At 47.6% G+C, this 15186-nt stretch overlaps 1 protein-coding gene across 1 annotated transcript in view; it reads left to right on the top strand.

Moving 5' to 3' along the window:
• The window catches only part of Lac (septate junction protein lachesin), a 57223-nt gene that overhangs the window by 11917 nt on the left and 30120 nt on the right, over nucleotides 1–15186 (top strand). The window contains exon 2 of the mRNA XM_075691967.1: nucleotides 14620–14729. Within this exon, the coding sequence (XP_075548082.1) occupies nucleotides 14620–14729 (110 nt within the window). The remainder of the gene's footprint in view (nucleotides 1–14619; nucleotides 14730–15186) is intronic.

The following is a 15186-nucleotide window of genomic DNA, read 5'->3' on the forward strand; positions in this document are numbered from 1 at the left end:
TGTTCCTCCTGCTGGCTAAGCTTGGACGTGTCGCACCAGCTGGCTCAACTTAAATTTCCCGGTCCATTTTTCTGTCCATATGCCCCGTGCCCTCTTTTTTTTTTTTTTTTTTTTCACTACTTCACAAGTTGGCCTGTTCATAAGTCCACAGCTTCAGCGCTATAAGTGTATGAGTGGTGATCAGAGATTCGCTTAGTCACTTACCATATAAACGGGCTTGACTGGGAAGCGGATTGTCGCGATATCTCTGGAACAATTAAAAAAACAAAGGCCCGAGAAACAAGCTCCGATGGATAGACATAGAGCTCTGCACATGTGTTGGGCGTCCCGTTTCCGTCATGTAGATGTGTGATCGCACCTGCGAGCCTGCGGAGAAAAGCAATATATGTATATACTGACAAAAGAAGCCGACATCAACTATAAAAGAACGTAGAGCATGACGTTTTTATCGCTGTAACATTTTCATTTCCCATTTTTCTACGCTTTACTATTGCCCCTACGGATCCACCTCTCACTCATTTCTGCCACTTTGTTCGTTTCCTTCTTCTTTTTTGCTTGAGCAAAACATCAGAGGACTCGTAGTTCGTGCCCCATGATTCAGATCCGGTTGGCGCGGGGTCATGGGACACCGAGACCTGGTTTTCGTCGCGTCCCATTCCAAAGGAACCGCATATGAAAGCCGTGCCGCGTCATGACACGTCATCATATGAGCCGTGTCCTTATACGTATATATAAGCGGCGCATATTGCGATGTAATCGACTATGCGTGACGTTATGTGTTGCACGAATAGATGGTTCCTTCAGCGCTGAGAGAACAGATAGAACGTTGCGAGAGTACACAAAAGAATTAAAACATGTCGTTTGTTAGTTATTTGTGAACAAATATAAGAAGCAGGAAAGTTGGTGTCCAGCTTGCAATTTCAACCATGCTCTTTTACAGCACTGCATCGCATCGAAACCACACGTATGCATTCTTGCGCACACAACGCTGCGCTCCACGTGTATTTCAAGCGACGTCTTTCGGCTCCGACAGCGTCGACAATCTTAAATAGCTGGTTATTTAAATTAGTGTCAACATCACCATTACTACGTATTTCTCTTTTGGGTCACTACACTACTGCTTAAGTTGATTTAGGTGTGGTACACATATCATTTGAACAGTACCCGACAGTAGTTGCACTGTACAGCCATAAGAATCATGTCAGACTCTTTTCAGTTGCTTCTTCCGTAATTCGAAGAGCCGCCGTGCCTCGTCAATTCAAAAACACCTTCTGCCGTCTTGGTTTACGGTTTATGGAGTACATGTGGTACCAGTGTGAAAAAAAAAAAAAGAAGAAAAGACTCGCCATCCCAGCCCTGCGAAAGTGTCCAGCGAAGCTGTTCAAAACCACCACTGCAACTGCTTATGGGGCGTATGCAATGCTTTATGGATTCACACTAATGGGAGTAATGGTAATTTTGGCAGCACGCGGCCGCCCATAGCGGTGCTGCAACAACATTAAAATCAGTTGCTAGGCTGGTTTTTTTACGTGCTTCGCATTGTTATCTGGAGCGCCTTATCATCAATGATGGGGTATTGATGCTTGTTTTGTGCTTGTTCTTTATTGAAACGAATGCTGTGCCGTACGTTGCACGCGTGGTACCAAAGAATGTACTCATTTTTCGCCTCACTATACTGACTACTTGGAGCTTCTTCCTTACGGGGATACGCACCACTGCTCCTGGCCCTGCAATGCCCTATGCCGCCTGGATCGGCCCACGTTTTCGCTGACAGACGCGGACACGCAAAATGCCAACCAAATAGAGACTGACAGCTTCGCTGTAGAATGAAACGCGTTTAAAAGTGAGAACGGCCACTTCTTTCTTGCCGCCCCCTGTGCCGATAGTCTCTGTCGGTATAGGGGGCTGGCGCCGTTCAATTTGCGTTTTGAACTGCCATATGGCCATTCACAAACCAACTGTTTACTGCGCGGTAACTATGCCTCATCGCAGAAGCCACGTGACAGCGCATGTTCTGCGCGCTGCAACGATCGCGTTCCATTTTTTGGCCGACCCTCTGTGCTCGATTCGCGAGACGCAGCGCACTACGCGCTGCCGCTGCATGTTTACGGCTATGCAGTTTCTCCCATAATTTCTGACTTACTCCCTGGGCGAGGAGATTAGCGCGCTCGCTCTGCGGCGCGCAGTGCAGCTGTTTTGAGTACGAACAGTGCCCGGTGGCTCCAGATGGCGGCCGAACCTGTGGGATAAGGTCGCTGCTCATCTCGCCACCTGCCGGCGAGAGTGTCGAGCCTTGGTGCCTCAGTCGTGTAAGGGTGCGCTGGCTCGCGTACGCCTGCGTTAGACGAAAGGAGGCGTAGCTTCAGCAACCACCCTGTGACAGAAAAAGAGCGAGCCCTTTGCGGTGTTCGTGGCCTGCAGAGATAACAGGTTTCACATAGGCGCGCTTGCAGCACCTGCGTGCCGGAGACTCAGTGGGAGTGGATCGGGCCTCAATTTGAAGACATAAGTCTACTCATTCCTTTCATTAACGCCCTCAGAGGGCTGCTGCCAAAGGGAGGTGGTGGAATAACCATAAAATTGCACCTTATTACGCGCGTCTTTTTGATCGCACCTTTAAATGTGGAAGTGCCGGTGATGTTGACGGTGGAGATACCTAGGTGGTTCCGTTCATTCCATTTATTCTGGATAAATAACATAAATACCTCGTGCCGCTGGAGAAAAAACATCGTCTACTTTATGGTGAAGTGTCCAGTGTTTGTTGTGAATTTGAATTACGGGTGCATTTTCCTACGTAAAGAAATCCTAGGAAGATTTAAAGACAGCTTCACAGAAGACATGCTACAGAAACGCGATGACGAGGTAAAATAAACAATGAAATCCACAGAGCTTAATCATTGTGCAGTAGGAGCTCTAAATCATAGTGTTGAGATCTGGCTCAAATACTGAAGCATATGCTGGTTCCCAGTAAGATTTGTCCTCAATTTTTAAGTGGCGCCACATCACAGAGCTCATGGTCGGTATTACGCCAGACCTGCATAAATAAACGCGGAACTTCTTGCAGGGGACACCCAAGGCTGTAGTTACGTGGAGGAAAAAAAGAAATAAAGTCCTGTAACTAAAGAAAATCGACATTGAATGAAGGCAAATGTTAAATTTAGGTTTTCTCGAGTTCAAACCGCAGCAGAAATGACGTCGTGTTGCGTTTGTTCATTCACATGTTGGAGCTCTTCATCTGGGGATGGAAAGAAACCGCGAAGCCTGCTGGGTTGCGTCATGGTGTTGCATTCTACGTAATCGCTTTCTCTGATAATCACGTTTATCGGCCAGACGTTACCATTGTCTGTGACGTCACAGGGAGTTCGTTGCTTCGAGAAATCAAAGCTGGCGTCGGCAACATTTTTCACTTTCAACTCGTTCTCTGTCATTGCGAAGCAAAGTTTTCTGTAAGAATAATCTAGTATAACTGTTACAGGATCACAGTGAAGTGAGTTAGGTCACCTAAAGGGACAGTAAAGACGAACATATAGATCTGTTCGGAAATTAGCCTTCCGAAAACATCAGAGCAGCCTCTCTTACCGTGAAAATAGGCTTGATAATCCAGACGACGTGCAAAACGAAGACAAGTAGAAACCCCACCCTGACTTCCCTGCTCGCCGTGACGTCACATGTTTTGACAGCGTCTATTCGGGTCTAGTTAATTGTTTATCGTGAAAGGACTTGCACTCCAAAGGAACCCAAAAGGGAACCTAAGAAGTTTCGAGGACTTTTCATAGGCAGAACTGGCCCAAATGGGAGAGAATTATTTGAAACTTATGACGTCACACTGACGTACGGCGCCGACTTTCGGCGCGGTATTAGAAGGACGTTTAAGCGGGAGACACACGGTGCGATTTTGGGTGCGATCGGTCGTACGACCCTTCGCATCGGCAACCGCACTCAACAGGTTCTCAACCAAATCCGGCGCACGCGGCGTCGAATCGCGCGCCGCGCATGTGACCGACTTGCTGAATATTGTCGTGCGACTGCCGCATCGGTCGGGCGACCGCAGCCAATGACAGCGCCGGTAGCGCGAACGTCACGGCCACGTCGTAGACTCGACGGGGCGGAGCCGGCGAGCGAGCGCCTCGCCGCTCCGATCACGTCTGTTTTTTTTTCTCCCTGGTCGAAACCAAGGCCTCTTTCGCCGCTGACGGCGGCACATAAATAAGCTGCAATTTGTTTCTGACACGAAATAACTTATAGGATAAAGTGGCCTCGAAAGAGTGGATGTTATAAAACGTTGTGCGATATAGTAAATCGTTGGCGGCGTAATTTCTAATCGGACGCGGTCAGCGCAGACGCGCCAGCAATCGTCTATACGAAGCGGCTCGCCTGACTGGCGTGTTTACTCATCGCTACTAACGGCACCGAGAAAACTAACCGTATTTACACTTAAGAGAAACATAAATGTTCAGATATTGATTGTGCTGATGAATTTAGGCGCTTTATTACGAGCTGCGTACGCATCGGCGTGGGCCCTCGGCCTCGGATAGACGGCCGGCGAGCTAGGCCTACAGAGTCTCCCAGCGATCGCAAGCTCGCCTGGCATGCTCGTTCGCTTCCGTCGGCACCAATGAAATCAAATGTGCTGCAATTTAAGCGTGAGATAACTGTGTACATGTTGTGCCGACTGACATAGGCGCTTCGTTATACGAGCTGCAAGCGATCGTGTCACAAGTGCCACCGGTGTCGGATTCGATGGCCGAGCGAGCTATGCCTGCCGGCTCCTATAGCCACAGGCGGCTGTCAAAGGAGCCGTTACTGCTAACGCGGCCTTACGGAAACACGTCTACAGTGCTTCCATAGGCGTGTTTATATTGTCATCGTTTGTTTCAAACAAGAGAGCTGTGCAAATACGTTTGCTTTCACTTTCTGTTCAAAGTTATGCAGCATTCCGAACTTCCACGCAGGGGCGCCGGTTCTGGGCGGAGCTACCCGTCGCTAGGTCATTCGTACCATGTGTCCCGAATTGCCGCATGAGGCAAGTCGCACACGACGTGCCGTACGACAGATCGCACGGAAAATCGCATCATGTGTCTCCCGCTTTATGCGCCTTAATTTTCTCATGTAGTAGTCAACCCTGTTTTTAAATCATATTGATGTACATAGGTTTTTGAAATAGTGCTTTACTAACGTGACCTGATTTTGTATTGTTCATCAGAGTCCCTTTAGTGTCTCTCTAAGCGTTGTCAGCGCTTCGTCCATGTATTCTTTCTTGTCCACTTTCCGCGCCAGTTTCTTCATGATGACCGCTCGCGCACTAGCGCTCTGTAACATATACGATGGTACATTCCTTCATGGGCTACAGGAGGGTTGAAGGCGTCGCAGCCGTCGCAGTGCGTCATCGCCCAACGCTGATGGGAACAACGAGGTAATATACTCTGCTGCGGGGATCCCGCACCTCGCGCCCTCGTGGGGCATCGTCTATGCCGTTCTTTTCCCCAGCTTCTCGCAATGAAGCTTTTTGGTGAATCCCGGTCCATTGTTACCTCGCCATCGCCCATTGAGGCCGTTCCGCGGCCGTTTCCCCTCGCGGTAGCCCGCTTGCCGTGGCGAATTACAACGAGGGGTCTTTGACTCCATCCCGACCGCATGGTCCCGCAGAGAGACACAAGCCACCTTCTAGATAAGTTCCGAGGTCTTCGCGGCGTTGTTTTCCTGTGACGCTCCTTTGAATTCTTTCAATTTTCGTTGCGGTCTGGCTACCCTATTTATACACATGCACAACATTTGTATCTTTCTCTTTTCGTTTACAAGCCATGGAGGAATTTTTTTTCCCCTTTGATCTCTCTCGCGTATTTCAGAGGCATTCTGAATTGCGCATTGTGGGTCATGGCATATTATTTTAACAAGGCTGTAGTAAAAGAACAACGAAAGACGTATTTATAGACTTATTGTGGCTTTTGCGAAGCGTTCTTGCGTGCGGTGGCCTTTCATTGCAATACGCCACATAGTGACTACGCTGACTGTGCGTGGTTTCATGGCATTCTCTATAGTGCTCGTTTCAGGACACACGCGCGCCCATACAAACGCACAACAGCTATAGCTTATGCACTGTAGCGTGACGTGACGGTGACCGGCACGGTATGGCGTCGTTCCTCTACATTTATTCGGGAATGTGCGTCAGAAGGCTAACGGAACGGCTGGCTTGTTACAGGTGTTCTCTGCACTAGCGCCGACTGAGGCGTTATCTCATTTTGTTTTTTGCACTTTCCACTCGTGCGACCACTCCTAATCATTGGCGGTGCCAGCGCCGTGGTTGAACGTAGCGCCTCTGTATATTTAAAGAGCACGGCGTAGTTGACTTTCTTAGTGTAATTTCGGTGTAGTTTTGGCGTAGTTGACTACTAACAGAAAAAGAAAAGAGCTACTTGCGCAAGGACGATATTTCAACCCAAGGAGTCGGGTAATCGGCATTACAAAAAAAAAAAAAAAATAAAAGAAAGAAAGAAAAGAGGCATTGGTTTTCTTGTGCTATAAAAAGTATAGGAAATCAATAATAAACATTCAGTTGCTAGACCAGCTTGTGTCGTCCGTCGCGTCTTCCTGCCCGTGTCAGAACGCTCTGCTGGAAACCAATTGTGCTATGTGCAACCAGCAAGCTCAGGCAAACACTATTCTGTCTTTCTTTATTTTGTCATCGTGGAGTGAGGAGGATACGGCGTCAGTGCTGACGCCATTGCATGCCGCTGATACTCTGGTATCGTCTCTTCAAATGCTGGTTCTGTTGATTCGTAGGCGTCGTATCCCTACGCGCTTTTTCCTTGATGGCGCTGCTGCCGTTGCGCATGTTGCGGATGTACAGGCACTGCAACTGTGCCATCATCATCGATCTATTTTGACTTCCACTGCATGACGAAACTCCACGCGACTACTCCTGTCTTGAGTTGACTGGCGGGCTAGTTTGACCATGATCACAGAAACACATCTAAAAGACAAGATGAGGAGGAGTACACAGTGCTCTTCTCTATTTTGTTATTGTTTATGGTCCGGTATATCGTTGTTGTCGTCCTTCGTTTTATTACTACCTGTGTGGTCGTCACTATTTTGTCCTGTCCTTTAGCGCTGCATTTCTGTGATCCTGTCTTGAATCGCTGACTCTTTTGTACGCCTGCAACTCGTCTACGCCTCATCATCGTTGTACGCCTAATCTCATCACACAACCTCCAAAACTTATTTTGTCTAAAAATAACGGGTGTGCGAATATACACATTTTCGAATACGAATCGAATAGTATTTTCTACTCAATTCGTATTCTTTTCGAGAATTAATTCTTTCTTGTCGAATATTAGTTTCTGTTATAATATGTTGAGGGATAACAGCAGTTGTTGTAGTCTACACCGATAAAGACCGATGCAAGTGGAGACCTTTCCGAATGATGCTTCGCTGCACGAGAATCGCAATCGTTCCGGAGACGCGCCAGTTATTGAGAGCGCATGGACAAGATCACTTCTGCGCAAGAGTTTCCAGTTATTGAATAAGTGTGTTTCACCTTGGGCAGCCTGCGAATTTGTTGTCGTCATTCAGGCAAAGCAATTTTCAATTTTCCCAATCTCACCATGCTTAATAAGCAAATAGCGACACTGCGTTCCGCCAATACTTCAGCGCTGTGACTAGCTGTTACGCTGGAAATGTATTTCTCTAAAGTGATTGCCGACCACTTACTCTCTTCGAGGGCGAGCGAAACACATATATAGCGCTTGCGTTCGTCGCATGTGTTTGGTTGCAGGGCTCAGATTCATGCGAGGTGTGGATTTCTTCTCTCTTTTTTTCATGTCGTGATGGCTGGACTGTACACCTTAGGACGCCCCGCGCTTTTTGTTCTTTTTTCTTTTGCACATGGGGCAAAACAGGTGTGTCGATGTCCTACCCGCATCCGCATTATGTCGCACAACGGCGGTACCACAGCGGCGACAGCGGCGAATACAGCACGCTTGAACGTTCCGCCGCCTATATGCGAATATGCATGTACCCTCCCGCAGCCTCTGCGCGTATACCTGGGCACATTGAAGCGCAGGTGCTGCAAGCCAGCGCCACGCAGACGTAAACCCCACAGGGGGAAAAAATAATAAAAAAGCTACAGGACACGCTTGCGCCTCGCAGGTGAAAGACATGCCAGGCACGCGTGCATCACCATGAATCGCACATCCGCCTCGGTGTCCCGACCTGGGTCGCTTCCTGCTGTGGTGGATACGCGAACTCGTCACGCCAGGCTGGCGCTTAGATTTCCACTCGACTGTTTAACGGCTGTTTCACTTGTAAGGCATTTGACTACAACATGAACGCGCATTCTTCATTGTGGAGCATTGACTCACATTTTGCTCATTTCACCTAGCAATGCACACAGTATTTAATGCACGCAACCAATACGTTGTCAGTTTCGCCCGAAAACGTCGTGGACCTCGAAGCCTCGGGGGTCGTACTGTTGAGCAGTTGGCAAGCGGCCGCCCGCGCAGTGTGCACAATTTCTTCGTTGATCAAGTTCTGTGGCATGTTCTCCTGGAATAATAGTATACCTACGTCAGCGAGCCGGATTTGCGCCGCGCATTAGAAACACTGGCAACTAGGCCCCAACGTTACCTTTCCCAGCGAACTATTCACGAGGCCGCGCCTGACTCTTAGCAAGACCTGTTGGAAATTTGTTTTATGCTGGAATTTGCAAACCGCCATTCACGAAACATTGTACCGGAATATTTTTTATTACTGTGTTTCTGATACTGGAGATAGAAGTATATATAATATTGCATGACGATTAAGAAGGCAAGAAGGCTACCCACTCAAGAGATCTGCCATTACCTCGACCAGTGTCAGTAGGTGGTGTTCGTCGCCCGCATTTTGTCAATCGAAGTGAACTACTATAGGTGGCATTGATCGGAGCCGAGAAACCACGTGGCGTCTGCGTCATGAGCCCCGCCTCATTTTCTTTCGCTTTTCCCTTTTTTTTCTGTGTGGTGTATTTTCGATGGGGGACTTGCGCACTCAGCGTCTAACAGTGCGATCGTCATGTCGCTGCTGGATGTGCAGGGGAAACTTGTGACTTAACATAGCTGTTCTTAGAATAAGGTCGCGCGAGGTTTCGTTTGGAGGTACGGCCGTCTTCGCGGTGTACAAAAATGTAATATTTTTCAAACAACGTCGTCACCATGCATACGTTACGCACTTCACGTTATATCGTTTGCGATGCCCGAGAGAAAGAGAGAGAGAAAGCAAGGAGAGGAAAGGCAGGGGGGTCAACCAGACGAGCGTCCGGTTTGCTACCCTACACTGGGGGTAAGGGAAAGGGGAATAGAAAGAGGAAAAAAGAGAGAGAAATAGCACTGAGTGAACGCAGGTTGATGCACATGGGACACTATAACCGGTCTCTTAAACCAGTGCACTTCAAGTGTACTAGTGCATGAATCGCTTTTTGTGCCAGTGACGGGTGTTGCTATGGCCCGCGTATCCTCGACTCCGAGAACGGTGTCGAGTCCAGTCGGTTTAAAGTTGTCCTGAGCGAGAGGCGTTGTAAGTCGTAGCAATGCCCGAACTTGGTGAGGAGCCCTTGAACTGACTTCTGTTGATACAGGAATCAAACAACGACAATATTTATAATTGTGCGTGCGCGCGCGCGCACACACACTTTGATGATATCAGAAGGTACCGCACAGATGGTTGGCGGCTTATATGCTTCAATGTTCCTGGCGGGAGTCGGGAGACTAACCCCCAGTTTATCGAATATCGCGTCTGGGGCTTGATGTGCGTGAGATGGAGCAACTCATTGCGCATGGGTGGCCGAAGAAGAGTATAATAGTTCGAAGAGTGAAGGTGGGACAGACAGTCGTGCACGGTGGTAGGAGGTAATGCCACTATTGTTAAATGTAAATACGCCACTAGAAAAACAAACAAAAGAGAACTAAATACGCTGGTAATTGTGTTCTGGAATTGTGAACAGTCTCTGATTCTGCTTTGAAATGATAGAAACAAGCATCATAGCATATATTGCATAAAAAAAGTGTGTTCATATATTAAAAGTGCTCGCTCAGTGGCGTTCGGCTGCTAGCAGTAGGTCGAATAAAAACCACAACCGCTGAATCCTATAGAGATCGAATGCCGCTGATCAGTTCACCACATACGCTGGGCGATCGTGGTACACTGCATCTTTCGTCAAAAGTTCGCATCCCGCTCAGTACCTACAGTCAAGTTCCCGGGGAGGCCCGGCCCCCCTCCATTTTTGGATGTAGTCGTTCACTGGAAGCATGCTGAAGACAGTGATAGGTGAGTGCGATAGCAATTATAGGCCGGCATTAGTGGGAGGCAGACGAGAAGTGCGGCCGTAACTGCGAGAAAGTATTATTTTCTTTATCAAGTCGATGTTCCTGCAATTCATGTTTTCCGAAATATTGAAGCATTTCTGCGATAACAGCTACGCGTTTTTGGTGGTTTCCTGTTCAACTGCTTTGGTAGTTAACCATTCAAAATAAAACCAATCCAATCGAAAACGAAACGACACTTTTACACATGATACATAGTTCAGCATGTTGCCGTAGCCATGCGTCCGTTTTTGATTTCCGAAACAATGAATAAATCGCAAGTGTCTAATTATGTACAGAAATTGCAATTTTAAGCAATAATTATGTTGTACTTAATAACGGCCGACTTACGTACAGTAATCTCAGACTACATCCGAAGCACCAAGGTTTCACCTCCAACCAATTTAATATTATAATCCCTACTTAAACCGCGAACAGCGTGCTGGATTTTACCACTACAAATCCTGGTCATTTCGTCTCCATGAAGGTCTCACAACACATTCTGGGCAGTTGTTGGTCCCTTTAACCAGTATTTAAATTCCGGGCACCCAACAAAGTTCGTTCCTTTTCTTTTTTTTGTCTAAGTAAAGCTATACCTTTCGAATTATTGTATCTCGGTGACGTGCTTGATTCACACGAGAAAATTAATCGGCATAAATCTTTCAAAATGGCCGCTGTCGCCCCCTCAACTCCCCCTTTCCTAATAAGGAACCGGGAGTATGGCCCTGGTCTGGTTTAACGTCCGCTATCCGTTATGCTCGCTAACCATAAGTGCAGCAATACTTGACTACACGCGAATACGTTGAACGCACATCGCTGATAGTCTGCACTCACGTCCGTGCCTGAAACTTGTCTGCCAGCTGACGCACCTCGACCTCGTTTTCCTTAATGATTTCTTTTTTTTTTTATGCGTACGTTTGCACACATGTGGCGTGCAGTTTCTTTGTTCGCCGCAGCGACCGCACAACAAACAACCGAAGCGGGAGCTCGCAGCGGCGGGGAGACATGATGGCACGATCTTCGGCCGACGGCCCACCGCCGCCGACGGCGGCGAGGGGCAGCGTCCCTTGCTCGTCCGGCATGTTTCGACGTTCCGTCGCGCATCCAAATCACCGTGCGCTTCGCGGGCGCGCGTCGGCGAGGTGGGACGCCAATTTTACACCTATTCCAAAGCGAAGGCTGTGTGCGGCCCCGACGATGGCGCCTCGCCTGGTGGTCTCGACTGAGTCATGCTCCCACCGTGGTACACCGTGGTTTGCTGTTGTGTTACTTTGGTCGTTCTCCTTATTTTTCTTATTCGCGCAGCGCGTAGGGCCATCGATTGGTCCGCGTGTTATGGTGTGCTGGTATAGTTGAACCGGCGAGCTGTATGGAGCCCGCTGGCAGTGGAGGTGGTCTTGCGCACGTCGTGACGGTGGGGTCGATCACATTCGCTTCGTTCTCTGGGCGAACAATAGAAACCAGGCTCGCGCAGCTCTCGCGTGCTTTGTTCATAGTACATCACCGCAAGGCAGTATATATAATGCTTATTCGGTCATTTGTTTTGCTTCTTGTATATTTGAATGGCGCTTATAGTATGCGTGTGCGCGTTCAGTAAGCGTATGCCGCTATCACTTGTGCTTCGTTTTTGCGTACTACGACACACACACAAATACAAAAAAAAAAGAAAAGAAAAAGAAGAAACGGAACTGACGGAGACTTGCTCGTTATATTCTTGGTTATGCTTCGCAATGACCGAGAGCTACAGTATAGAAGAGCCGTGTTTAATTTCGCTGCCGCTTTGTCTTTGAATACTTCTGCGAGATTTACGTGCGCGCTAGGTCGCTATTAGACAACCATTTCTTTGTCTTCCTTTGTATTCAACCTATGTTGACACTACCCATCTACCCCCTATCTTTCACGCTGCACCTTCATTCTGCATCATCTGCTGCATCACACATCTGCAACACAAACTTAGAGTTTTAAACAGCGCGGACTCAGCTGCATGAGGCAATTGCCTGCTATTGTCTGAGTTTTCTCCAAAATGTGTAGGCACAGACGCCACATACACCATAATTTGTATCGGTGAGCACGCTACAAACCTCGCTCCAAACAACAAAGCGACAAGACAAAGTAAGCGTGCAGACTGCGTGATAAAGGACACTGGCTCCCAGCTTCATATCGCTGCATCGGGAGTGGCACGAGTTAGATCCGTGCTGACAGCGGTGACAGTTATATTGCCATCATCATCGCCGTGACACGCTGATGTGAGACGCGCGGTATCGCTATTCCTGAGCTAAGATTTGGTAACCGCGCTTTCTTAGCACTTACTCTAGTGGACTTCGGTGAGGGCACATTTCTCAAACTACTCTTCATCACAGGAATTGTCAGCGAGCTTTATTCAAAAGCAGTGTTTCAGTCGATGGGCAGAATCGCACTCACTGCAGTGGGACAGAAGAGTGAGGAATGAATACACCAGCAAATAAAAAAAAAAAAAAAGCCGTCCAAGTTGGGGTACTACATTACTCGGATGGTTGTGTAGATAGTTGGTTTTTGAGCTAAGAAAGTGAAGTTCTGCGTAGCTCAAACAACGCGTGAGACTGAGACATTCACATACAAACATTGGAAATTGTGCATTTGAGTTTGTGCACACAACCTTGCTTCTCTGCTACGTTGCACGTTTTCGTTTGAGGGGGATGAGGCAGGTCAATAGTTGTATTGTATTCACTTCACTTAATGCCTCGCCACGTGCATATTATGGTACACACGCAGCAGCAGTTCCAACCTTTATCATAAATTTGCAAACACTGCACATCACTAGACCTTTGCTACAAAGCTTCTGATATTAGATTGACAGTGCTTAGTCCCCTGAACCAAACATCTTGCAGGAATTCAAAAGAATGGTGGCAAATGTCATTGCTCAAGGAGTTGCTTCAAAATTTTCAACAGAGGCTGTGTATGTGCAGCTGGAACATACTACAGTCGAACCTCGTTTTAACCAAGTTGCATCGGCCATGAAAATACCTTCAGTACATCTGATATTCGTTATAAGCATGCATACACGCAGGTTTCGGCGTAAAAAAATGCTACAATGTCTGTGGGTAACGCTGGCGGGGTGCCTGCGAGAGGTCCAGTAAAGGGTCTCTTCTCGATTTTGATGACATAGCGGCAACTTGCGGTGCCGATACGAGGCACGGGAACAAAGTACACACACTCCGCACCGCTGCGAAGACGCAACTGCGCAATCCGCACAAGCACGTGAGCCGTCGCGAGATGCTTGCCGTCAATATATGTTCGTACTCGTAGACGTTTCAGCGATCGAGCGTGAGACCAGACGCACGGGCAAGCCTTATGGCGTATGGCGGAGTTCGGATTCACGTACGGTTCCATTGGTGTCCGAAAAAGTCTGTCGGCGGTGGCGGCTTGGCTTTTTCGGGCACGGAGGGAGCCGCACAAGCATTCGTAATCCGCTAATACGGCCGTCAGTCTTTCCCGTGCGCCTGATATCACGCTCGATCGCCGATAATATCTACGCGTGCGAACATACTGACGGCGTGCATCTCTCTGTGGCTTGTCACCAGCCACTCCACCGGCCGCACTTCCAAGGCCTCTAAGCCTAACCAGCGCCGCTTCGTAGGGAGTCTGCATCCCAAGTTGCGGTTTCGTGCCTATAGTCGACATGGCTACAATTTTGTTCATAACCGCCAAGCTGCCACATCGCGCGTGCGGTTCATGCCCGAAACGACTTGCAATGTCCGAAATTACGGTATTTGCCAGTGTAAATTGGTGCTAGGGGCAGGTGGGTGTCACAGGGAAGTCCGAATAATCGCGCCAGTCCGAAAGGCCAAACGTCTGAAAAGTTGTGTTTGACACTTTTGGTGATGATTAGTGCAGGTTATCGGCGCAAGTGAATTTGTCATTTCTGATATCAGAATATATTTTTTGAGGCAAGTGCAAACAAAAGTTTTTGCTTTGCTATAACCAACAGTGTTGGATTTCACATTTTCGATTTCGTTATATCAGTAGAATACTCAATTGAACTAAAGCATGATCAATCAAATTTAGAGTTTGCTTCTTTATATCTGATAATTCATTACATCCCTGTTGGTGACATCGAAGTTCGACTTTACTTGGTGGTTGTAATAACAATGATAGTGAGGTGACAACAAAAGATGTAAAAGCAGTGTGGTTTAAGCTGTTGCCTCGACAATTTCTTCGTACAGAACACATGCATTATATCATGTATATGTATTATTGTGGAAAGCACTAAAGTGTGTGTTTCAAGGCAGATTTTTTTTTCTTTATGCAGGTTCCTGTCAGCAGAGCCCTGTGATATCATACATCAGCAAAGAAATGGTGGTCGGCATAGGGGACACAGTGGACCTGCAGTGTTCTGTGCAGTATGCTGAGGCATACCCGGTAAGTTTTATCCACTGTTCTGTGTCCTTGCAATATCTAATAAAATTAATAAAACTGTAAAAATCAAGATAATGTGTTTACATAATTTGTCTGTACTTATTATCATTAAAGCGCTGTAAGGGGTAAATATTTCTGGAGCCGCATCAGCTATAACATTCTTATAGTCGAATTATGAAAACTGTAAACCATCATCATTACGATCATCATAATGTTGTGCAAGGTGCTATATGGAGACTGTATAGTGGACTTCAGTTAATTAGATTTTGGGTAATTCAGTTGTCAGTTAGGCTCTGGCTGAAGGTCCCAACCGATGCCCATATGTCCCACCGCATTCGTTATTTCAATTCTGAAATTGGCCCTTGCCGGATGATGATGATGTTGATGAGAACGTTTATTGAGGGAGTAAGATGGTCTTGGACCTGGCCTTGGTTGCCCACTGGACTTGTTTCATAAGCAA

This window comes from Dermacentor variabilis, chromosome 5 (genome assembly GCF_050947875.1).
Source record: "Dermacentor variabilis isolate Ectoservices chromosome 5, ASM5094787v1, whole genome shotgun sequence".
In the NCBI taxonomy this organism is placed as follows: Eukaryota; Metazoa; Arthropoda; class Arachnida; order Ixodida; family Ixodidae; genus Dermacentor; species Dermacentor variabilis.